General features: G+C 41.7%; 1 protein-coding gene across 4 annotated transcripts in view; it reads right to left on the bottom strand.

The window, feature by feature from the left end:
* col18a1b (collagen type XVIII alpha 1 chain b) overlaps positions 1-24258 on the bottom strand; it is a 72334-nt gene extending 48076 nt beyond the window's left edge. For 2 of the 4 annotated variants that reach the window (XM_079627943.1, XM_079627946.1), the window contains exon 1: positions 4348-5346. In XM_079627943.1, the coding sequence (XP_079484069.1) occupies positions 4348-5218 (871 nt within the window). In that variant the 5' untranslated portion in view covers positions 5219-5346. Of the gene's footprint in view, positions 1-4347; positions 5349-24063 lie in introns of those variants that run through there. The other 2 variants (XM_079627945.1, XM_079627944.1) reach the window with 2 other exon arrangements.
* Between the last annotated feature and the right edge of the window lie 1896 nt (positions 24259-26154).

The following is a 26154-nucleotide window of genomic DNA, read 5'->3' as shown; positions in this document are numbered from 1 at the left end:
AATTTCTCTAAGTGTGGATAGATGCAGGAAGGAGTAATGGACGTGACAAAAGGTTGGGGCGTGCCGAAAGGTAAGGGCATGGAGAAAGGTCTTTTTCATTGGTCGTGAAAGCTGTCTGTCGGGGTGTCGGTAGGGTTAGTTTCTGTTGTAGCAATTCACCTTTCAGAACGCCCATTACAACCTGCATCTATCTCGGTCTCAATTATTTTGTGGACCTGGCTATTGGTCACAGCACAGACCCCACTTTGAGGTGCTCTGAAAATGATAAGCTGATGGTTCTTTTCATAGTTAAATAGATATTTCACATAGTTCCATTTCCTGCTTCCGGTTTAATTCTGTCACTTACCATTTTACCTATGCATGTATGTAGGCTATGTGTGTTTAGAAGTTATGTTTGTGATTTAGTTAATAAAACTTGAGCACAATATGTATTTGGTTTTGATTCTCTGCTTGCAACAAAGTTTATTTTACGATTTAGATTTTAACTACAGGCTAGTAGTACTGTACAGTAAGAAAGACATTTCCCTCCCCCGCAAATAAACATTTCTTAGAATTAATAAACAATTAACACTGTTCACACAAACAGGTTGATTGATTGTAATATTAATTTTACTACATTAAATTATTTATATTAACTGATCCAAATATTCATAATGAATTATTACAAGTTATGGATTGATTATTAATATTTATTTTGAGCTAATTTGCTACATGATGCACACATAAATTTCATGAACCATATTTTAAAAGTGTAAGAGTAAGCGTAAGCAAGGCATCTTTTCAAAACATGATTACAAAGGAAATGATTTAAAGCAGCCTTCTGGTCAATTTTCATACTGGACTACTTAAACAATCTATGCATAAAGTAATTATTGTCAAGAAACATGTGCAGTAGGCTACTACAAATAACATGAACATGCTGATGAATAAATCATCCCTTGGGGACTAGTGTTATTGGCCAACTGTTCCAGCAGCCTGACTGTCTCCCACATGTGTATCCTTCAGCTGTTATAGGCCTAGATCGTGACTAAATACACACATTAAGCACATTCAAGTTTAGTAATAAAGTACAAAAAATAACAAACATTCGACACTAATATCACTGAAAACTTTTAAAAATGCAAATATCCTAAAAAAAACCCCTTGTTTTTCTTAAAATTGTTTTGTCAGGAAACTTCTTTGTAAGTTAAAATATTTGCTTAATGGTCGTAAATCCACAGACCACTGACAGCTGGGTAGGTAATTGTGAGTTAAATGCATGAGATGGTAACCGGAGGATCATGTTAACTGAAACCTTGTGAAATCTCAAGAGACCAAATTAAGATAAACTTTCCCTTCAAAAAATGATCTGAGCCCCTGCTTCCCAAGAGATAAGACAACGAGTTACTCAAGAAAATGACCAGCATGAAACAGCTGCCACTAACAATTATTATAATTCAGCACCCTTTAAGCACTGTTGGACAAATCATAGATGAATTTATTTTTGAGGGTAAATAAAGGAAATCTAGCAAACTGAATGCAAAGTGGCCTTAAGAAAATTCACTGAAACAAAGTAATCTTGTTAAATTATGAGGATGCAGTGCTAGATGTGGGGGTAAAAAGAAGAGAAAACTCTTACATCATGGTCTGCACTGTAATCTTTAATATGTTTTTTTGGCAGTTGCTTGCCTCTGAGAACTCTGGGATTTTCATGGTGCTTTCAACAAGACCACAGTGTTAGATCAGAGCAATAACCTTTTTAATTGCCATCATACTGCAATGCCAGTGCTGGTCATGAACATGCAAGGTCATTAAATGATCAAGGAAGACTTTGTGTCAGATGAGAATTGCTCTCCCCTCACAACATATCTTCACAACTGTCTTCACAATGAATCCTTTTTTCTATCAAACTCTAAACACTTCTTGCACATCATTCAAAAAAGTCCCTCATAGCTAAAAATAAAGGCAGTTGAGTTTGATCATAGAGTGCCCAGTGTCCAGTAATTTTCAGAGAGAATATTGTTATACCCAGCATGCAAAGAAAGTTACTTCCTTTTTAAAAACACAGACACACTGTAAAAAAAAGAAGCTTGAACAACAAACATTTTTTTAGAACTAATTTCCCCTAGCTTTTTCTTGATTCACCTTTTGCAAATAACAGTTATACGAACTGAAAATAAGTTGTCTGTTATACAAAAAACGTTTAGTTGAGTCAACTTTTGACATAATTTGTTTTCTGGAGAGGTGCAACTATTCTGTAACAAATCCATTGTAGTTGAGCCAATTCAAAAAATTTTGTCTATTGGAAATCATTTGGTCATCACCATTTTGGTGATGAGCGTTTCCTTTGGTTGGGCAGTTTGACTCTTGGATATTTTTTGTGAGTTTGTGGTCATTGTAACAGTGTTTAGCAAAACACATAATGTGTTGCTAAGAAAAAAGAAACCAAGATGATCAAGATTTCAGCCTCATAAACTAAAATAAATCACTAATCTGATTTCTGACCAAAATTTATTGTTTTTTTATTAATATTTTACCAGCAAAACTATCTTGCAGCAGATCAGACATTCTGAATTCTGATTTCAAAATACGTTATAAGGGAAACATTTATTTTGACACACACACAGACATCAAGAATCAGCATATGAATCTCAACAATGGTGTGATGCTTCATGCCGCAATGCATGCTGGGAGCCACCATAGTATTAAAATCATGGCTCCCAGCATGCACTGCGGCATGAATCATGTTACCATTGTTGAAATTCATATGCTGATTCTCGATGTCTGTGTTTAAAAAAATAAAAATCCCACAATGTAATTAAAAATCTAAATTCAGAATATCTGATCTTTTGCATTAAAGTTTTGTTGTAAATATAATATATTATTCACAAATAATCACTTTTCAGGAATAAGAATAGTTGAACTATTCCCCTTTATGATGCTGTTCTCTAGATCAGCCGATCATTTTTGTTCATGGCATTCTTTACAACAAATTATGTGTTTTTTGCACAAACCACAAACTCACATAAAATGTCAAGAGTCAAACTGCCCAACTAAAGAAAATGCTCATCACCAAAATGGTGACCAAACATTTTCAATAAAAAATATACATCTTATTCTTAATAAGGACTTCTGTTTCCGATAGACACATTTTTTTTTAATTGGCTCAACTACAAAAGATTTGTTACAGAATAGTTGCATCTTTCCAGAAAACAAATAATGTCAAGTTGACTCAACTAAACATTGTTTTGTGTATCACAGACAACTTATTTTCAGTTCGTATAACTGTTTGTATAAACCAAAAATTTGAGGTTTATATACACGTGCATAGACAAACTTGTTCCTTAAGAGGGAACTTGCACACACAGTAATTAGCATACTAAACCAAACAATCTCCATATAAGAGTTTTCCACAAAACGATTTTCTCTTATATTAGTAACTTCCTTTAAACAAACATGCGCAGCAAGATCTCCAAATGGAGTCAAGTCAAGTGCCACTCTCGAAACTAGTCGAAATACAACAAACAACTTTTATATAAGCCTTAACTATACATGATCAACTTGGATTTTATGTAGAATCACAGATCTAGCTTCAACACATTTAATGGACCCATTTTGTATTAAGTGCCTTTAACTATACTAACACTTAAATTACAATAATTACATTGTTGACTTGCCTTGCCTTAAACCTGACTTGCCTTGCCTTACAATAATTACATTGTTGACTTGCCTTGCCTTAAACCTAACCATACCACCAAACCTATCCAAACCTTACCCGTATCCCACCACACGAACAGAGTACACTTAGATGATTTTTTTTTTCATGTAAGTACTTAGTTAAAGACATCTAATATAAAATGTGACCCCATTTTGTATTGTAGCGCACTACTTATTCTGTTTTTTAATAATAATAAATGTGGACCACCAGGATTCTTTTTTCCCCACAATCTTGTAGTTTATTTTATACTAAATGTTATATTTAAGTGCAAATGTACTGATGAATCATAATTTCTGTTTGATAAGGTTTGCACATACAAATATGAGCCATGGGTCAAAGAGAACTCGTTGAGAATGTAAAAAAGAATGATAATGTAATTAGTATTCATGCATGCACATAATTTTAACGGATTCACATTAAGCCACGCATGCAGGTGCAGACCTCACATCACAGCAGATGTGCATGGGTGCAAACTCTCTGCTGGTTAGCGTATCCCTAATGTTGGTCTAAACCCTGGCAAAGCAGTAGCAGAGCAGAGCAACCGCTGGCAGACAGGAAGTGACCTGTGCCTCTCACGGTAGATAGTACACCCATAAATAACACATACCAACAAGCAAGCAGCACAAGTTTAAGATGCATCCCAGTTTTACCTTTGTGGTTACTAACGGTTATGCATGGCTGACTGGGCTCTGGTCCCTCTGGGAGGGTGTGGCAGGCCACAGGCAGGCCCCTCTCCTGTAGGACTGTCCAGCAGCTGTCCAGCAGCACCTCACAGAATGTCCTGCAGGGTAGCAGGACTATCGCAGAATTTTCAGAGGGCTGATGGCATCTTGGTGCCAGTAGAAGGCAAAAAAACCATTCCAAACCATGGTGGCAGCCTGAACGCAGGAGCCAATCCCATTCATTCAATACAGCTACCACATCCTCTGCATGGGTGTGGTTAAAAAAATTAGGTAGAGAAAATTTTACTTCACCATGAGAAATACAGAAAGGCCAGTCAGAGCCTCTTGGTAAGCAGTTTGTGGAATCCTTAGGGAAAGCGGTGGTGCTAATTATGCTAATCCTGCTGTCAGTAACCAACTTCCCTTTAAGGTTGGTTGTTTTTTTGCCTTCCTGGGGCAAATCCAAAGTGGGCCCTGAGCCTAAGCCAGACCCACTGGCATCACCTGAGGAACCTTTGACATTTATTTCATGTTTGACTTTCTCTGATAAATACTTATCATTACCCCTTTTCGAATGGCCATCCTTCGAGGAGATACCAGGCATCCAGGTGACAGCACTATTCCATTTCACAGTTGGGTCCTCGTCCCAGTTCTGCACAAATCCTTGGATCCCTCTGGCTACATCTATGATATCTGACCCCACATCACCAATGTCCTTGTCCTCACTGGTCGTTCCACTGACAGAGCTGTTTTTGTCCACTGTGGGGCCCTTTGTGACACCTTGGCTGTTCCACCAAAAGGCATTAAGAGGACCCACGTCCAGAATCAAAAGGAGAGTCAAGCCCCAGCTGAACCTCATCTTTGTACATACACTAGTTCTTCCGCTGCATGAGTCATTCAGAACATGCTATCAGGTGTGTCTTGCAAAAGTAGCCAAACCAATACTGCAATGCAAGATGAGCTATCCTCTCCTTCTCTTAGCTCATTGTGATAGAGGGAGAGAGAGACAGAAGGCGTGTTCTTTTTAATAGTTGATCCTCATTGGCCACTTCTACTTGCCCTCCAAAATGTGAGTAACACTCAATATCCTTTTGTGTCCCAATGGACAATGCTGCAAGAACACAGATGTGCAGCCCATATGCAGCTCAGTTTTGCTAATGCTCCTCTTTTGACAATATAATCCATGAGTGTACTTGTAACTTACCTAATTTGGTTACTTTTTAATTTTCATGAATGATTGTTCGTCAAATTAACAATTAATCTTTGGCCATTAATACCAATAAAATACAAAGTGGATGAGTCTAAATACCATGTGCACATAGCTTTTTAAATTATAATATAAATAAGTATATTTAATTGGAATAATACCAAAACTATCCTGTCTACATTTATGCATTTATTTAAAAGAAGACATGTTGAAGAATGTTGTGGTCTAAACGACATTAGACCTCTTTGACTTTAAGTGTATGAACAAATCTCATAATCCTTTAAAATTTGTGTGACAACAATAACACCCAAAATAAATTAGTTTCAGTACTGTCCTTATATCACTGTGTATGGTCTTCAGTCATTTTTACTAAATTTTAATACTGTTTATTCCTAAATTTGCAGCTGCACAAAATAGTACTGCAGTTATTTAAGGGGGAATCCAAGCAAATGTTTTACACAGCATTTCTTCTCAATCCCCCACTGGTTGTACTCAGAGCTCATAGTGCATCTATTCATGCCAGCAGGGCTGTTTGGCGTGGGTCTGAGTGACAGACACACAACAGCTGACAGCATATCTGATCTGGTGGATGCATCAGCCTACGTATGTGTGGAAACCCATAACCTCATCTTTGTGAAAGGAAGTTTTCCCACATTCTGATTCTGACCATGCCTGAACCTCCTCTGCTCAAAATCTCAAACTGTCTGTCCAGCTGTTCGACTCCACATATGCTCTCAGCTAACCCTGATCACACCGTGGGTACTTGGCCTTCTAACAATCACTTTGTCTATTCCGTCCTCTGCATGCTCTCACATTTCCTGTATTTCTTACACGCAAACTTATAACGCACGCACGCACGCACGCACGCACGCACGCACGCACACACACACACACACACACACACACACACACACACACACACACACACACACACACACACACACACAAAATCTTCCAGACTAGGTCCCAACAGGGTGAACACTGACCCAGCAACTGTTTTTTGCACTTCTGGCAGGGTGAATTGGCCTAAGAACACAGGTTGTTATCATTATACATTAAAAGTATTAGCCTACATACTAATATATTGAAATGCAGCTGCTGATACTACCATTACTAATGATAATGATAATAATAATAATAATAATAATAATAAAAGAAAATAGTAAAGCAAGAAAAAAAATCATACATTACAGCTACAGTATCATACAATTACAGAGCTGTGAAAAATGTTTCCGTATGATCTAATTTGATTTTCATACGGATCTTCAGTCAAGATCTCTCAGGAATTGGTCATCATGAGGACTTTACCACATTCGTAGAGTGTGTGCTGTTGGGCAATGAGGTCATGCAGAGGATTCACCGCTGGTTCTCTGGTTCCCACACTTGTCCCGCCCCCGTTGGTTCGGCTCAACTCAAGAGTTTCCTATGCCCCGGCTGGTTCTGCCCAGATCAAGTTTCCTGTTTCCCCGCTGGTTCCAGCCTGCTCAAAATCTACAGAAATCCCTTCCAGACTCCATATCCCACCTCCTCTACCAAAGCCAGCCAGTTCTTACAGTCCCCAGCTCGCCTAGGTATAAGGATTACCCATATCCGCTTCCAGCCACTGAGCCCCTGACTCCACCTCGGTCCTCTGACCCATCGGCTACACCAATGTGCAGCATTCACCTGGATGATGCGACGGTAGAAATATTGTGCCAGAACGCCCACCACACACCAGCTAATAGGTGGAGAGGAGACAGAGTGATGAAGCCAATCAGTATGTATGGGGATGATTAGGAGGCCATGATGGACTGGGGCAAATGGGCAAAATTAACCCCTACTCTTTTTTTCTGAAGGACATCCTGGGATTTTTAATGACCACTGAGAGTCAGGACCTCGGTTTAACGTCTCATCCAAAGTACGCTGCTCTTTGACAGTATAGTGTCCCTGTCACTATTCTGGGGTGTTTGGACCCACACAGGCCACAGGGTGAACACCCCGTGCTGGCCTCTCTAACACCTCTTCCAGCAGCAACCTAGTTTTCCCAGGAGGTCTCCCATCCAGGTACTGACCAGGCTCAACCTTGCTTAGCTTCAGTGGGCAAACAGTCTTGGGCTACAGGGTGATATGGCTGCTGTTCACGTGAGCACCAAGACGCATGCGTGTGTTGCTAACGCAGGAGCTGGCCAATAATGAGGCGGTGTTCTGACGTAGAACCCAGAAGTGCTGCATTTACAACGTAAGCTGTGTAGGAGACTGACGCAGACGAGAAGAAATTATTGAATAAAGTCGTTATTTGTATTTGTTTTTGCGCACAAAATTATTCTCGTCGCTTCATAACATTAAGGTTGAACCACTGTAGTCACATGGACTATTTTAACTATGTCTTTACTACCTTTCTGGGCCTTGAAAGTGGTAATTAAAATGCTTTCTATGGAGGAGTCAGAGAGCTCTCGGATTTCATCAAAAATATCTTAAGTTGTGTCCCAAAGTTGAACGAAGTGTAAAATACATGAGCAGCGATATTCTGTTATCGAACATCCGAAGCCACCCACTCTGCTGAGTGCGCCGTTTAGATGAATATGTAAATATGAGCTGCACGCTATCCTCTCAACAACAAAATAAACACACAACAAAATTTAAAAAACAGCAAACATTTTTAAAATAAAGGATGAGAAAAGCATCTGACCATAGCAACGTGGATATGTTTGCACAAGCTCTGCAATTTGGCACTCAAGTTACGCATGACTTTTCACATGGTTTGTCTTAAAGCAAATTAAAAACACCACATAGACATTAAACAACATTAAAAGTTTGATTTTCACCACAAGGGGGCAATTTCAAGGGGCACAACCGCAACTTTATCTTATTAAACTTTTTAAACATCTCGGGTTACTCGGGTTAAACATCTCACTGTGTAGCAAGGTTAGATGTTATGGGAAGAAGGAGGCGAGAACCGGCGAACATTCAACACACAATTTAATAGTAAAATAAACAAATACAAAATGAAAGTAAAAGACAGCAGCCCCACACGGACGACTGCTGTCACATATAATAAAACAAACTACACAAGTCCAGGCCTGTCCTCTCTCAATCTTCACTGTCGTCGCTCCTCCTTTATGCATCCGCTCCCCCATGAGAGATACGAGACCGGTGCTTCACACAGGTGTCACTCATTATTAATCACGCCACGGGCCTCGCGCCATTCTCTTACGGCCCTCGGCCTCGTCCTGCTCGCCTCAGACTGTTACCCTATTCCCTGAAAAAAGGTAATGAGATGCTGCACTGAGCGCTATGGGAAAAACATCTTTGCTGTGAATAAAGTGTGTAAAACGTCAATGAAATTGACATTGAACTTGACAGTCTCAGATGGTGACGTCATTGGAATGCATGCTCATCTGTAGGCTCAAGTACGTGTGAGTAGCATCAACTTCCAAACTATAAAATCGTATTAATGTGTGCGAAGAAAACCAGCATGCTGCATCACAAACCTGCTGCCAAAACTTGGGAGTAAGCAACCGCCCTAGTAGAACGAGCCCTAACGCCTAAGGGTGAAGCTTGATCACGAGCATCATAGGCAAGGGCAATAGCATCCCTCACTCATGTGAGATTGCTTGTTTTGATAACGGCTCAAAGTCTAAGCAGGATGATTACAAGTGATTGATCCCAATGCTTTCTAGTGTTTTTTCACCTCCCGAAACCTGCGGACAACAGTATTGATCGAGTTGCCAAACAGGCTGGACGGTGAGATAGGGGCATCATGCATAAACACTCTGTCCTTGTCCTTGATGCCTCTGAGGTTCAGCCACAGATGCCTCTCTGTGCTACCAGCGCACCCATAGAACAACCGACCGATGGTCTGGGTCGTTTGCTTGGTCACACAGAGGAACAGGTGTGGCTCGACGAAGCTCCGAGAACGCCTCCTCATCGATGGAACCTCCCGTACTCAGGTCCTTCAGAAGGTCAGCCTGGTACGCCTGCAACACCGCCATGGTGTTGGGGTCCCACCCCCTGGCCAACGGACAGAAATCGGTCTTCTAATTTAGAGCGTTTGGGGGTCTCTTGCTCACATGGCCAGTTACCACCTCGAGTAATTCCTCATACGTTTTTTTCTTAAGTACAACTTTATTTTCTACCATAAAGCAGCTCTCTAGTGTGTTCATGTTTTCACCTGCGGACGTCTGACCTCGACGGCCTCAACAGGAGAAATGAACCGGAAAAGATTTCCATGTGAATGAAGGTGGAGCCTCCACACACACCTTCCTATTATGTAATTGCCATGGACCAATGGTTTTTCAAAGGTGTTTACCAGCCATAGCGAGCTTTTCCAGAAAGTCTGCTTTGGCAATCTGTTTTCGAACTCCCAAAACAAACTCCAAAGGAAGTCCGCTTGACCTGATTTTATAGAGTATATTGAAGCCTTTAATCTCCTCAGGTGTGAATCATATCATTATTCATGATCATTCACGCAACCATGCATATGGCCTTTGTAAACAAAAAGTGTCTTAGAATTTTTTTATCAATATATTGTTTCATGTAAATGAGCGGGCAGGATGTTCCCTTTCGTAGGGAACTCGCACTGCGTCATTGAAAACGACTCTTTGGGGACGCTCCCTAAGCGTACGCCTCTGAAGTATGAATGAAACTAATCCAATCCTGATTGGTGTTGCGTCGTGACGTAACATGTGACGGCATAACCGGATGCATAAAAGTGTCGCCGGCGTACACACACATTAGCTTTCGCTCTTCAGCAAGCGCTCTCTGTTTTTGTCTGTCTTATTTGGTGTTGTCTGTCTGATCAAGTCACTGTATTATGGCGAGTGAGCAATTCATTAGATGTGTACACCCCTGCCTAAAATATATTACGAGTGGGGACACGCATCAGTTGTGTGTGAATTGTTTGGGAGTGTAACACGCACGGGCAGCTCTCGAGGGGGCTGTCTGTGATCTCAGTGAAACACTCCCTATCAGTACTGCGCTCGCGTTCCCCGTGGTTCAGGTCCCGCGTCCCGCGGTGACTCAGACCGCGGAGTTTGCAAAGGGATCTTGCAGACGAGGATGGGACTACTGCGGCACTTTCTCATTCTTCATCTGAAGGTTCTAAGGCTCCCGTTCATGGTGCAGAAGCCCACGCTGCGGCTTCTTCTGCCCGTGATCTGCTTCCGAGGGAGTGGATGTGTTCAGCATTGAGGCGGCCGGAGGAACGTGAGTTAAATTCACCAGCTCGCGTTAGGGGCGGCAGTGGCTCAGTGGTTCATGTAGATTGTCTACAAACCGGAAGGTTGGTGGTTCAATCCCCGGTTCCACCTGACCAAGTGTCGAGGTGTCCTTGAGCAAGACACCTAACCCCAGCTGCTCCCGACGAGCTGGATCGCCTTGCATGGCTGACACCGCCGTCGGTGCATGAATGAGTGAGTGAATGGGTGAATGTGAGGCAATATTGTAAAGCGCTTTGGTGGCCATTGGGTCTGTGAAAGCGCTATATAAATGCAGTCCATTTACCATTTCCCCGCGGTTCGTGTCCCGCGTCCATTGAGGCGGTTTTTGTCGCGATTGAGTCCGTAGTGACTCAATCGCGGCGTTCGCAATAGGATCTTGCGGATGAGAATGAGACTGCTGCGGCACTTTCTCATTCCCAATTTGAAGGTTCTGTGGCTCCCTTTCATGGTGCAGAAGCCCGCACTGCTGATGTTTGAACTATCTACTTCTGAGGGAGTGGATGTGTTCAGCATCAAGGCGGGTGAGCGTGAGTTAAATTCACACAGCTCGTGCGCGGTGAATCAGATCGCGGGGTTTGCGATGGGATCTTGCAGATGAGAATGAGACTGCTGCGGCACTTTCTCATTCCCTATTTGAAGGTTCTGGGGCTCCCGTTTATGGTGCAGAAGCCCGCGCTGCGGCTTCTTCTGCCTGTGATGAGAACCTGATGTTTGAACTATCTGCTTCTGAGGGAGTGGGTGTGTTCAGCATCGAGGCGGATGAACGTGAATTAGACTCGCCAGCTCACGTTCTCCGTTGTTCAGGTCCGCGACTCAGATCGTGTGGTTTGTAAATAAAATAAATAATAAAATATGAATTTTGCTGATGAGAGTGAGACTGCTGCGGCACTTTCTCATTCTTTATTTGAATGGTTCTAAGCCCGCGATGCGGCTTCTTCTGCCTGTGACAAGCACCCGATGTTTAAAATAAAAAATCTGCAACATCGAGGCATAATAGCGTGTTGTGATCCATGCCTTTCTTAGTTATTTATTAAGCGCTTCCTGTCTAACATGTGGCCAGTTGATTTTGAAACAATCAGTGGCCACATGTTAGACAGGAAGCACTTAATAAATAACTAAGAAAGGAAATGAGCATTTCCTGCAGCAACAATCACAACATCAGCGCCAGAGCTTACCATTTTTATTTATTTATTTATTTTTCCTGACTTGCATTATGACTTATCTAAGTCATGGGATAAACCCCACTCCTTCCTCTAGAGCCCCTCCCTCGGGAGTTTGGCAACAGAGAAATCTATCTCGCTCTTTTGATCAGAAGGATGACCTGAGGGCCGTCCTTCAGGCAAGAGGGCTTCGGGAAAGAGGTTCTACCCGAAATAAAAATTAGACCCTTTCCCACCCCCCGTTGTAGAGCAACTGAGATTGTTCTCACAGCGGAGCCCTCAGGAAAACTATGTTGGTTGCCCGCCGTCCAAGATGCTTCGGGCCACATCAGTTTCCAGCGAACGCATACCGTTGTGTTCGCCCCAAAAAGCTTGAAAAAGGGCATTGACTATGGTTACAAAATCGGTCTCGACTAATCCCTGCCGGTCATCTGCTTCAGGGGGTCGAGAACAATGCTCAAAGAATACCCGAAACCAGCCTCGAGGGGCTGGTTCCCGTAATAGATTTTGTAGAAGCGTGTCAACCGCTTACTTAACATATCTGCATGGGTCCTGCGTATAAGCAGGATTGGGTGATGGAACAAAAAGTATACTCTTTACTGGTCAGAGAGGCCATATGATGGGTTCCTCCTCCAGACAGGGAGTCCGGATTTCTCAGCCGGTATTTTATAGTTCCAAGGAAGGATGGAGGGTTCAAGATGAGGGTTCAAGATGGTTCAGGATGGAGTCACTTAAATCGTTCTCTGAGGAGCTTCAGGTTCAAGATGCTCATTGTGAATCAAATCAGGTCCGAGGACTGGTTTATCACGATAGGTCTAAAATACGCATACTTCCGTGCTCCAACCTTCCAATACACAGGAGGTTCCTGAGGTTCGCTTTCGGGGGCGAAGCGTACCAAATTCGGGTTCTTCTGTTTGGCCTAGCAATCTCCCCTCGCGAATGCTCCAAGTGTATGGATGCAGCTCTGGTCCTACTGAGGCTTCAGGTCATCCCTACACTTAATTGAATCGACGACTGGCCCATTCTGGCTCAGTCTCGAGCAATGGCAGTTTGGCATCGAGATGCCGTCCTTGGCTGTATTCAGAGCTTGGGGGTGAGACTCAACACGAAGAAAAGCGTGTTGGTACCAGCTCAGAAAACGAAGTTTCTGGGCGTGGTATGGAACTCCGATACGATGCGGGCACATATGTCTCCCGCGTGTATCGCGTCCATCCGGGCCATGGCATCCGGGATAAAGCTAGGCCAGGCCATCACTGTAAAGCAATTTCAAAGACTGCTGGGCCTCATGGCAGCTGTGTCTAACATAATACCTTTTGGACCTTCAACACATGAGGCCCCTTCAGTGGTGGCTGATAGCCAAGGGGATTTCCCCGAGGGGGAATCCGTTCCGAACAATCAGGGTTACGCGCCGATGCCTTTGTTTCCCTAATTAATATGGAAAAAACCTTGGTTCCTGTCCCAAGGGCCAGTGTTAGCAGCGTCATGTTGCCGGAAAACCGTTTCGACAGACACCTCCTTCACTGGCGTGGGCACGGTCATGGACGGACGCTTTGCCAGGGGTCTGTGGCAGAACCATCAACATTTTTGGCATATAATTTGCCTAGAGATGTTGGCTGTGTTCAGGGCTCTGAGGAGCTTCCTCCCAGACATCAAGGGTTACCACGTTCTGATACGTTCGGATACATCCGTGGTAGTTTATCTGAACCGACAAGGGGGACTGAGATTGCGCCCTCTATCCAGACTGATTATCAGATTATTCTATGGTCCCAGGGGAAATTATTATCTATTACAGTAATATATGTCCCGAGGGTTCAGAATCAGGGAGCAGGCATCCTGTCGTGGCAGGGGCTGAGGCCCGGGGAATGGAGACTTCACCCAGAGGTGGTGAAGTTGATATGGCAGAGGTTGGACCAATGGAAGTGGATCTGTTTGCGTCTCGAGAGACGTCCCACTTGTCACTTTGGTTCTCCCTCACTCATCCAGCCCTGTTGTGGCCAGCCCGAGTATGGTTTTCAGACATATTTTCACTTCCGATACCTCCGCCGTGGCAGATTCCTCTGAGGAGGGATCTGTTGTCTCAGGTGGAGGGCACAATATTCCACCCTCGCCCGGAGCTGTGGAAATTGTGGGTCTGGCCCCTGAGGGGGTCCAGTACCTAGATGCCGGTCTATCAGCTGGGGTGGTCAAAACTATACTTAGCTCTAGGGCTACGTCTACTAGGAGATTATATGGCCTCAAGTGGTATGTTTTTCCACTTGGAGTAGAGAACATGAGTTAGATCCAGTTAACTGCCCAGTGGCTTCAGTTCTGGAGTTTCTTCAAGATCGTTTCTCTGCGGGTCTCTCCCCGTCCACACTTCCTTTGCTCAGCCAGTCAGGGTTCCGAGTCTTCTTCAAGGAGGTCGGACCTACTGTTAGTGTGTTTTGGGTCACCTAATAAGGGGCTCCCGGCATCCAAACAAACCATAAGTAGGACTACAAGGTGCGCAATTTGCCTTCACCTTTGGCCGTAAGGGCTCATTTTAACAGAGGTATGGCGTCCTCTAGGGCCCTCCGTTCAGGAGTGCCCCTCCAGGAGATCTGTGAGGCAGCCGGTTGGGCTACCCCGCACACTTTCATCAGGTTTTATTGTCTTCAACTCCTTAGTGCGTCTGGCGCACGATTGCTCTCGTCCTAGCTTAAGTGCCTAGATCAGCTTCACTCTAGGACAGGCTTTTTTGGTGCGTGGCCTAGTGGGTATTCGTTCCCCAAAGAGTCGTTTTCAATGACACAGTGCGAGTTCCCTACGGAAGGGAATGTCTCGGGTTACGACTGTAACCCTTGTTCCCTGAGGAGGGAACGAGACACTGCGTCGTCTTGCCACGCCCCTTAACGCCTGGGGCTTGCTTCATCGTGAGGCTAATGTGTGTGTGTGTGCCGGCGACACTTTTAATGCATCCGGTTAGGGCGTCACATGTTACGTCACGACGCAACACCAATCAGGATTGGATTAGTTTCATTCATAATTCAGTGGCGTACGCTTAGGGAGCGTCCCCAAAGAGTCGTTTTCAACGACGCAGTGTCTCGTTCCCTCCTCAGGGAACAAGGGTTACAGTCGTAACCCGAGACGATTTCCTCACCATTTTGAAGAAAAAACTATAGGCTACAAGATCCAGTTCTCAAAAGTCTTGTGAACAAATGTTTAGTACTGTATGTGTTATATGGCCTTATTTCAGTGATTTTCTGCAGCTAAAAACAAATGGCAGGAAATTTTAAGTTTTAACTATTTGCCTCCTGGTTTTGGCTTTATCCAAATCCAATTTCATGTTTTGAGAATAGTACATTTATTTCTAATCAGTTTGTAATTTAAATTATTTGCGTAGACCTGAGCTTTTAATTGATGTCTAACCTAAATGTGTGTGAACAAAACACACCTAATATTCTTCCTGCTGTCCTATGATTCTCACAAACTTGGAATTAAAAAGCATCGAGGATCAAATCAGGGGTATCCGCTGTGCAGACAAAAACCCAAGGGACCAGACATGAGACCAGTGCTGGATGAGTTTATCCCCCTCTGAGGCATATTAATAAAGTGCTCAGTGTTTATAGAGGCAGAGAAGGTCAGTGGCCTATTCCAAATTTCACCATAAAACAAAACTGAATTGCTTGATATGACACCCACATGTCATACACTGACCTGTGTGTGCCTGATTTGAGAGACACACAAATCTCCACTATCTACCCATAACTTTGATAAACAGTATAATGGATACATCATGAAATGTAAAAAAAAAGCCAAAAATAAGAGATTATACAGTATGCTCTTGTTAACTAATAAAATAAAATATAATATATAATAATAATAATAATAATAATAAAAACTGCCCCATAATGTAATAATAGTGTATATATTGGCACTATGACATTATGCAAAGGCTCATCAAATAGCACTTGATGCAGCATGAACAGCTGTCTTAATGACCTATATGTATACTGGGCTTAGTGTCCTAATAATCCTGTTCAGATGGACATATTATCTTCTGGTTGTAGACTACACAGAGAGACCACACTTGAGGAAAGTAAACTGAAACCAAAACAACTTGTTTAAAAGTACACTAATTTTATTAATGATTGATACTTTCAAATGAAATAAATAATGTTTAAAATAAAATATGAAATAAAATAAAATATGTTTAAAATCATGCACACTCATTAAGATGACACTTCTGCAGGTTGAATGAATTATTCACGCCTGAATAGAGCATTTTTACAGAAAACGATCACCTTCCCAGGAAGGCGTTCAGGAGGCATCCGGAACAGATGTCCGAGCCACCTCAGCTGACCCCTCTCGATGTGGAGGAGCAGCGGCTCTACTCTGAGCTCCTCCCGAGTGACCGAGCTTCTCACCCTATCTCTAAGGGATCGCCCAGCCACCCTGCAGAGAAAGCTCATTTCGGCCGCCTGTATCTGGGATCTTGTCCTTTCGGTCATGACCCAAAGCTCATGACCATAGGTGAGAGTAGGAACGTAGATTGACTGGTAAATCGAGAGCTTCGCCTTGCAGCTTAGCTCTTTCTTTACCACGACAGACCGGTACATCGACCGCATTACTGCAGAAGCTGCACCGATCCGTCTGTCAATCTCCCGTTCCATCCTTCCCTCATTCGTGAACAAGACCCCAAGATACTTGAACTCCTCCACTTGAGGCAGGAACTCTCCACCAACCTGAAGTGAGCAAGCCACCCTTTTCCGACTGAGGACCATGGCTTCGGATTTGGAGGTGCTGATTCTCATCCCAGCCGCTTCACACTCTGCTGCAAACCGTCCCAGTGCATGCTGAGGTCCTGGTCTGAAGGGGCCAACACGACAACATCATCCGCAAAGAGCAGAGACGAAATCGTGTGGCCCCCGAACCCGACACCTACCGGCCCCTGGCTGCGCCTAGACATTCTGTCCATAAATATTATGAACAGAACCAGCGACAAAGGGCAGCCCTGCCAAAGTCCAACATGCACCGGGAACAAGTCTGACTTACTGCTGGCAATGCGAACCAAGCTCCTGCTCCGGTCGTATAGGGACCGGACAGCCCTTAGCTAAGAACCCCGGACCCCATACTCCCGGAGCACCCTCCACAGGACGCCACGAGGGACACAGTCGAATGCCTTCTCCAAATCCACAAAGCACATCAGATGAAACGACTACAAAGTCGATCATCGACCTAGGGTGTCCTGATGCCACGTGTACTGATGGACACCCTTATGCTTGAACATAGTGTTCGTTATGGACAAACCGTAACTGTCACAGAAGTCCAATAACTGAACACCGCTCGGGTTCAGATCAGGGGGGCCGTTCCTCCCAATCACGCCCCTCCAGGTGTCACTTTCGCTGCCTACGAGGGCGTTGAAGTCCCCCAGTAGAACGACAGAGTCCCCAGTCGGAGCACTTTCCAGCACCCCTCCCAGAGACCCCAAGAAGGCCGGGTACTCTACACTGCCGTTTGGCCCGTAGGCACACACAACAGTGAGAGACCTATCCTCGACCCGTAGGCGCAGGGAAACGACCCTCTCGTTCACCGGGGGAAAATTCCAACACATGGCGGCTGAGCTCGGGGGCTATAAGCAAACCCACACCAGCCTGCCGCCTCCCACCATGGGCAACTCCAGAGTGGTGAAGAGTCCATCCTCTCTCGAGGAAGGTGGTTCCAGAGCCCAAGCTGTGCGTAGAGGTGATCCCGACTATCTCTAGTCGGAACCTCTCAACCTCTCGCACAATCTCAGGCTCCTTCCCTGTCAGCGAGGTGACATTCCACGTCCCCAGAGCTAGTTTCCGTGTCCAGGGATCAGGTTGTCGAGGTCCCCGCCTTCGACTGCCGCCCGATCCTCTAAGCACTGGCCCCTTACGGTCCCTCCTGCAGGTGGTGAGCCCACGGGAAGGCGGCCCCACATCGCTCCTTCGGGCTGAGCCCGGCCGGACCCCGTGGGGGGAGGCCCGGCCACCAGGCGCTCGCATACGAGCCCCAACCCCGGGCCTGGCTCCAGGGTAGGGCCCCGGCTGCGCCATACCGGGCGACGTCACGGTCCTTGTTGTGGTGTACATCATAAAGGGTTTTTTGAACCGCTCTTAGTATGACCCGTCGCCTAGGACCTGTTTGCCTTGGGAGACCCTATTTATTTTATTTTAGTATTGAAAATAATTTTATGGTTGAAATTGAAACACATTAGAAATACACTATCAAAAACGGGTATGAATAAATAAAAAAACAAGTATTTAGAATAAAATAATTGTATAACTTATATAACATTTCTATTCAGTCTACAAAAGTTGGTAAACAACTGCTTAAAAGGCCTATATAAATAATAAATACTATTTATGAATAGATAATACATATCCAACAGATGCACATAGTTGCCTTCTAAAACATGATTACAATACTTAATAAATCATGCAGTGAATAATATTTGTATAGGCTATTAGGTCTCTCCTTGTGTGTGGTATGTTTTTTTTTTCTCTTCCATAGCTAATTATAATGGCTCCAGAAGAACTGTTATAAGTGACTAAATGTATTCCAGTGACAGAAGTGTCTTGCTTTCCCACACTATTAACATCACACACACATGCTGACAGATGTTAATTCCATTGACAAGGGTCATAAATACTATAAAGGGAACCCAATTACTAAGATTTTGAATTACCTAGAAGGAATTACTAAACTATCATTTGGAACCAGTACTCCCTTATATAACCATTTGACTAACAATAATATGTGTTATTATTCTGACAACCACATATAAGGACAGAGAACAGATTTGGCTTCTGCTATTTTTTTTTATTTTACCATAGCCACCATTACTCCTGAGATTTTGTGCTTGTGAGAAAAAGGGGATCTCCAAAGGAAATAGGCCTACATCCTAGCAGTAAAATGAAAACCAGTACAGGAAACCTAAACTAAGGATATACACGCACACTGTATTGTCAAAGGGCTGAGTCTAAAACAATAATTACACAAAATGCTGGGCATAGAATGACGTTAAACACTAATGACCTTAAACATATTTTCTAAATGCAACAACAATAAGTGATAATGTTTTTTATAGTCAGAGACTATGCATTTGCTCCTCTGTTTAAAAGTGATGATGTTTTGATAGTCAGAGACATTGCTTTTAGCTACTCCTCGGTTTAGAAAGAGCACCATCTGTTGGAAAATAAATGCACTATTTCCGAACCTGTGTGTTCAAATAGACTGCCAAAATCTCTATAACTTTCTGTACAGTAAAAATTCCTTTTTAATTATAACCTGTAAACTTTAAAGACAAACCAATCAATAACTTTTTAAGATATGACGTACAGTATGCTTCTATCATGTCAGTGTGATATAATATAGTTTAAAAAATCATCTTAATTGCTGAATTGAATTCCCATAAAGAAATACCCATAATCTTATGTGAGATCCATCAACTATAAGCGTCTTTACCATGGAAGTGGAAAGTGTGACAAAACACTCAGCAGTGATTTCCCACTCCCATAAAACTTAAATAATTAGAAAATGGATTCAGGCTCCATACACTCAGAAGACAAATATTTGAATACTACCTGCACATAATACAATTGAAATATTTTGTTAAATGCATTAGACATAAAATTAGACATTTTATAATAATTAATAATAATAATAATTTGTTACATTTATATAGCGCTTTTTCTGAGACCTCAAAGTGCTTTACATAGAAGGGGGAATCTCCTCAACCACCACCATTTTTATTCATTTAGTCAGATTCTGAAACCTTTGGCTTTAAATTAATGTTTGTAATGTGGTAATACTGTAAACAATTCTTGTCTAGCATCATTAATTTAAAGTGTGAAAAGATTTAAAATATACTCTTTAGCACACCAGAATATTTGCCCTGTGAAGGGTTTTCTCTACTCCCTCTCAGCTTTGTATCATCCCGTCACAAACTTTTCAACATGTATGTCATATAAGAGTGGGATTTTGGCAGAGTGAGGTAATGGAATGAATGTTCCATATATTTCACAATGCAGCATTCATTAGAAGTCAGAACAGAAGGACACAGAGGCACATTCCCTCCTTTACAAGAAAACTAAAGGGATTCAAAGAAGAAAAAATAATACTGACAGGGAGTATGATTATGTTTGTCAGCTAAATATTAGGCTACTGTATGTATCAAATTGGACAATCACTTCCACTGAAATCATGCATTGTGTGAACTTTATAGTGTGCATGTTAGAGCTCTTTTTTTGCCATGAACATTCAAAATCAATTAAATGTGGCATGTACATGCTACTTCAATAACTACGCCTTGTCAATTGCAATATTTTGTTGTTTTTCTGACCTTACAGAAGCTTCGATACACACAATTGCCAATTTCTGTTACATGTTTGTCTGTGTGGGGAGCTTTGGGATTTTTTTCCCAGTTCTTCACTCACAATCCACACACATTGGAAATCCAAGCAATACTTAGGGACTGTTCGTTATTTATTTAAGGGGCCACCGGAGGAGTTTTGAGATCTATAGTCAAAAAAGACTTGACCCATTTTTCTATGACCCTCCAAAATGATTGTGAAAAAAGGCATGACCCTCCCCGATCATTTATTGATTACTTCTGTACTGGTTTGCGCTTGGCAAAGATGTTCAGATATCTCTATGCCTAGACCTACACCAAACGTTCATTAAAAGACTCCTGCACACCCGCCTTTTTCAAACTGGCGCAGCGCTGACTCGCGATAGGTAGAAACTGCATGATTTGATTTGTTAAACATGAGGATTATCCGACTGGCATCGCCGCTCACTCTAACGTTAACCTAGATAATTGTTCGCTGTTCTTAGGCGCATAACCAAGTGTGTGTGCGGAGTGTGTAGCGCGCACTGCATGACATGGAGGCGCCGATGCGATTTGCATTTTCCTATCAACAGTGGAAACAACTTAAAATACTCTATTTCTGGCCATACAGAAAAGAATAATGCATCAGTCGCAATACTTTTATTTGTGTAAACTCACAATTACAAGAAAACGTTTTGCTTTCGTAAAATAAAATAAATCAATCAGGGCGCGCTTTCATGGTCTCCGTGAACTGTAGCGCGTCAAAAAAACAAACAAAAAAAAACAAACAGAAATTATCGTAGGCTATATAGCATACTAGCCTCAAATATATGAAAAAATATCTATATAAAGCTTGATATGTCCACTTTTAAACGAAAAAAATCAAATCGAAAGCAATATCATTTGATTATGTAATCCGTATAAAATGCATTTCTCTTAAAGGCGCACTTTACAGCGGAGATGTATGGAGACATGTTTGCAGCGGACACTGATTTAGAAAAAAAAAGAGTTTATTAATAAACAATTAAAATGCATCGTTATTTTTAAATAGGCCTACATATTTATTATCATTAGCCTGCTTTTGCGTCAAGATTATACATGCGCTTGAGCGCAGAATGGGCTATATCCCATGCAGTATTTAAGCAGAAATTAACGTGCGACTAGTCAAATATTTAGTATATGGCAACAATACATTTACTATATTTGACATTATTTAATTAGTAAGTATCCAGCTCTTTACATTACATTTTTTGAGTTAACAATTAGGCTAGTTAATGAACTAATAAAATAATAGAACAAGTTAAGATGCTAACTATAATTATATTTAGCATGACTTGTTCCACCATGCAAATGACTGTTTTTAAGGTGACAATCTGTTTTCACATCTTCACATTTGAAGATTTACTGTATCTTGAAGATTGTTGTATTGTGTTGTATCTTCTGTTATAAAGATTGACATTTCGTTAATTAAAAAAATAAGCACATAAGGTTGTTAAAATGTTCTGTTAGATGTTCTGTGTTTACTACTTTTTGAATTGTGTATAATAATATATCTAATGAAGATATATTAACAAAAAAATCGTATATATTATAAAACATAGCCTAGGCTACATCAAATAAAAAAAGGTCCTCATTGGTTAATTTTGCCTGGGGCCCCCACTCAGTGTTGGTTCGCCTCTGTCTTGCGATGAATAAGGGGCTGTTTACACCTGGCCACTTCATGCGTGTTCTGTGATGGGATAGCTATCCGATCGTGAAAAGACCAGGTATAAATGTCCTCCGAAACGCATTCGAGACGGATTTGAATCCGATCGCTCAAACCACTTCAGGGGAGGTCTGGGCTGGGCCACATTCCCGACAAAACTGGACATGTGTAAATGCATCTGGTTGTGGAAACCACATATGTAAATTGTACTCCTCCCAAAAAATGCAATAAAATAAAAATAAAAAATAAACCTGAGAGCGTGTTATAGGCTATATGTCATGTTATAGCCAGACATGACGACGCTACTGCAACACGCATCACTGCAGAGCCAACGTGCAAACTATTTGAAGAATTGAAGATAGGATTTAAAATCCATTTTGCAAAAACGCATTTATGCGACCACACCAGGTGTAAATGGAATCGTTTTGATAAATCAGATAGCTATCCGATCTGAGAAAACGCATGAAGTGGCCAGGTGTAAACAGCCCCAATGTAGCACGCGTTATTTGTGTTTGTTTTCAGACATGATAGCCTAACAGTCGTTTTATACTTGTGCTTATGCGATATCACAATTTTTGATCGTGGATGATGTAATATCTCCACGATCTGCTTTTGAAGAAATATGGTAGCCTCTCGTGCTACAGCGCACATTCTATCAACTGCAGTTCTGGCGCCTCAGTCCCAAACTCGACGTAGGCTACATATTACATGCAGCGGTAGAGTTACACTCACAGGACACTGCTTGTGATTCGCAATCACAAAAGTTTATTATTTGCTCGTGGTAAACATTTCATTGGCGTTCTGTTCTGACATGTTGCACTTTTTCTGAGCACGTGCGCACTGTCAAACAGCGCCAAACTGGACTTGATCTTTCCATCTTTCGCGTCTGATTTTTGTTGGGTCAGACCCATCTGCTAGCTATGGGGGGACCGAGACTGAGAGAGCTACATGGAAAAATATGCACAAAACAAGCCACTTTGAAAGTTTGTTGTTTTCATGAATACAAAAGTTGGGTGACCCTCCCCCTAGACTAAAAAAAGTTGGATGACCCTCCCCTCAACAAAGAATAAAAAGGCATGACCCTCCCCTATTTTCCTCCGGTGGCCCATTCCATAAATACAGAACGGTCCCTTAGTGGAACAAGCCATTGTCTTTCTTTGCAACGCTTTATGGACATGTCTTGTTACTGCCCTTATGATAACAGGAAAAGAGTCCCCTGTTGATATAACATAATTTAGTGGATTTTCTTCGCCAACAGTGGAATAGCTAGTTTCATAAGGGTACAGTCAATATGACAGGTAAAACTGTCCCATTAAAAAAAAAAAAAACATGTTTGTTTCATTGGTTTATAAAAAAACATTACAAAAACAACAGCCCTGCATACTGTAAGGTAGCAATGCCATAAAGTCTGTAAAAGTATAATGAAAGGATGCCTTGCCTGGAAAGCTTTCAAGCTTTGAACAAACTGGTTCAACACAATCATTAATTCCATATCAAAGTGCAATTATATGAATTTAAATTGATAGGCATATTCATAGGCGAAAGCCATTTCTTTATTCCTGAAAAAATAAAAAAAGAGATTTTTTCCCCACTATTGACTGTATATATATGAGTGGCTCCAGATGCACTGTGTATATATATATATATATATATATATATATATAGTGGAACATTTCTAATGAATTGTTCATTAATTTACTTGTAAACTAATGGTTTATTGTGTTTCAATTATTCAATTAGACTACTGCTGTGTTTCAATAGTTTGCTTTGGAGATGTATACAACTACATAATGTAGGCTTAAGTCAAAATAAACAATAATGTCTGAAATTATGTGGCTTAAGATATTAAAATTGGCTAAGTTGAGATGTCCAAACATGAACACATGTATTGGCAAACATTTCATATATTTTTAATCACTGAAAAATAATATTGCACCTACACATTGCAGCGGATAATTATTCTAACATTCATAAAGAAGACTGTAAGATGTCCACAAGAACACAAAACAAAATACATAGGCCAATGTTATATATCTACAATTCTAGTGGACGCTGGACATTCTAATTAATTAATTACAAAAAAATTTATACGATACGATAAGAGGAACGGCGATTGTTACCTGTACGGTGACATTCGGTTACCCTCTTCATAAGGACCAGGTAAAGCGATAATCCCAATATAGACCAAAGAGATCGCATCTTTGTCACTTGCCTCAATATTTTCTAAAATTAAAGTAAAAGTATATAAAAATCAAAGAAAATTATCAGTGAAGACTTGCTGCATGCCCAATAAACACTGATAACATTGTGAGACAGAAAGAGGGGCCTGACTGCAAATCTTGAGCCCATCGCTTGACTGTTCTCGGGGAGTTCCAGAATCAGATTTGCACTTGATATTAATTCAGCCTAGACCAACTCTATAGTAGAGTATACTGTTCTAATGAATAATTCAAAGAGGTGCAGTTATACACACCTGGGTCCTAAAGCCTACAATGTTGACTAGATTCATTTACTTTATCATCTTTATTTTTCTTTTCTTTCTTTTTTTTCTTTAAGTTGCTTTGGGACATTGTGTAGACCTATTATAAAAAGCTCTAAATAAATTTAAATAAACTAGAAATATGGACTAGGGACTATAGTTATGGCTCTCAAAATTATCTGGGGGGGGGGGGGGGGGGGGTTAGTGTTGCTTGGTTAGAAACAAAAAAAAATTATGTGATTACTCACGATAAAAAAAACCTTGTTTTTTATATATTTTATAATGTCATAATTTCACATTTAATCTCCAAATTAATGTAGAAAACAACAAAGACAGTATATTTTAAATATTTGTCTAAAAGGTAGGAAATATACAGAAATTTTATACAGTTATCAAACAGTTTGCACTGCATAAAATGTTAAATTATACATAGTTGAATCATTATTAAAGTTACAATGTTCTTTTGACAAGAGCAGTGAGTGTTTTTCTCTGTTCCCTTTGTTCTGTGATTAACTTTACTGACAGAAATATTTTTTTGGCTACTGTGTCTTTAAGAGCAGCCGCTGCTGACAGAGAGAGACGCACGCGGATCTCACACGCGCATCATTCTCTCACAACTCTTCTTTATGTTCATTTAAAACTATTTAACTAATTTAAGAGTGCTCAGTCTGCTCTTATGAGGATACTCGACAAAACGGACATTTTTGCAGAATTGTGTGTTAGTTCGGTCAACTTCAAGCCGAAAGAGAACTCGATTCTGGCGCTCAATTTGTCTTTGCTGTGAATGGTTTAAAAGCATTTGCAAGAATACAAGCGCATCATAAATGTAACGCCAGCCAAAGGATGATAGAAAAAACGGATGCTGCGTTAATTACGTGAAATATTTACCACGGAGTCTTCTCCTCCCATTTCTACCAGTGATCGCTTTATTCAACTTCCCGCGTCGATCTACGCACGTGAACAGCGCTACAGAGTTGTAGGTTGCCAGGTTGAGCTCACAAATGGGTTGAAATGTGTATGAGGTGTTGATTGCGCGAGTAGGATGGGTTTCATACAAGATCTGGCAACTGGGCAACCTTGGAATAATATATTGATGTGATTATTCATATAACAACGTTTGGGAACACAAATTACTGGGAGTTTCACGGGAGAAAGGACAAAACGGTTGAGGGGGGTCGGGAGATGGGTGTGAAATACGGGAGAGTCCCGGTGAAAACGGGAGTGTTGACAGGTATGCCATAACCCCCAACCCACCCCACCAAAATTTCTTTAATAAAAAATAAAGAAACAAAAAACAAAACAGACAAACAAACATACCACAGGGGCCCCAAAATCATTCCTTACAGCGCTATCTTGTGCCCATTTCACACAAAACTGGTAGATAGTTGGCAGGAGTCAAACAGATAGGCTATACGTTTATTTCATTGAACAATTTACACTATTAGAAGTTTCTCACTTGTAGGCTATGGGCCCTATCTTGCACCCAGCGCAAATGACTTTGTACGCCAACGCATGTATCATTCCTATTTTGCCCCCCGACGCACAGTGGACTTTTCCCTCCAGATGCACATTGGTAAATTAGGGAATGAACTTGCGCTCGGGGGCGGTTCAGCGAAACGAGGAGGCGTGTTCCGGCGCATACGCGCTTCGTATCTCTTCTGTTCAAATCCTTCCTTCCCACTCTGCAAGAAAGAGGCTGTCATTTATGACAAAAAGTAATAAGCCATATATT

The sequence above is a fragment of the Phoxinus phoxinus genome (genome assembly GCF_949152265.1).
Source record: "Phoxinus phoxinus genome assembly, chromosome: 11".
NCBI lineage: Eukaryota > Metazoa > Chordata > Actinopteri > Cypriniformes > Leuciscidae > Phoxinus > Phoxinus phoxinus.
The sequence above is the reverse complement of the archived record's forward strand: the minus strand, read 5'-3'. Positions and strand labels throughout refer to the sequence as shown.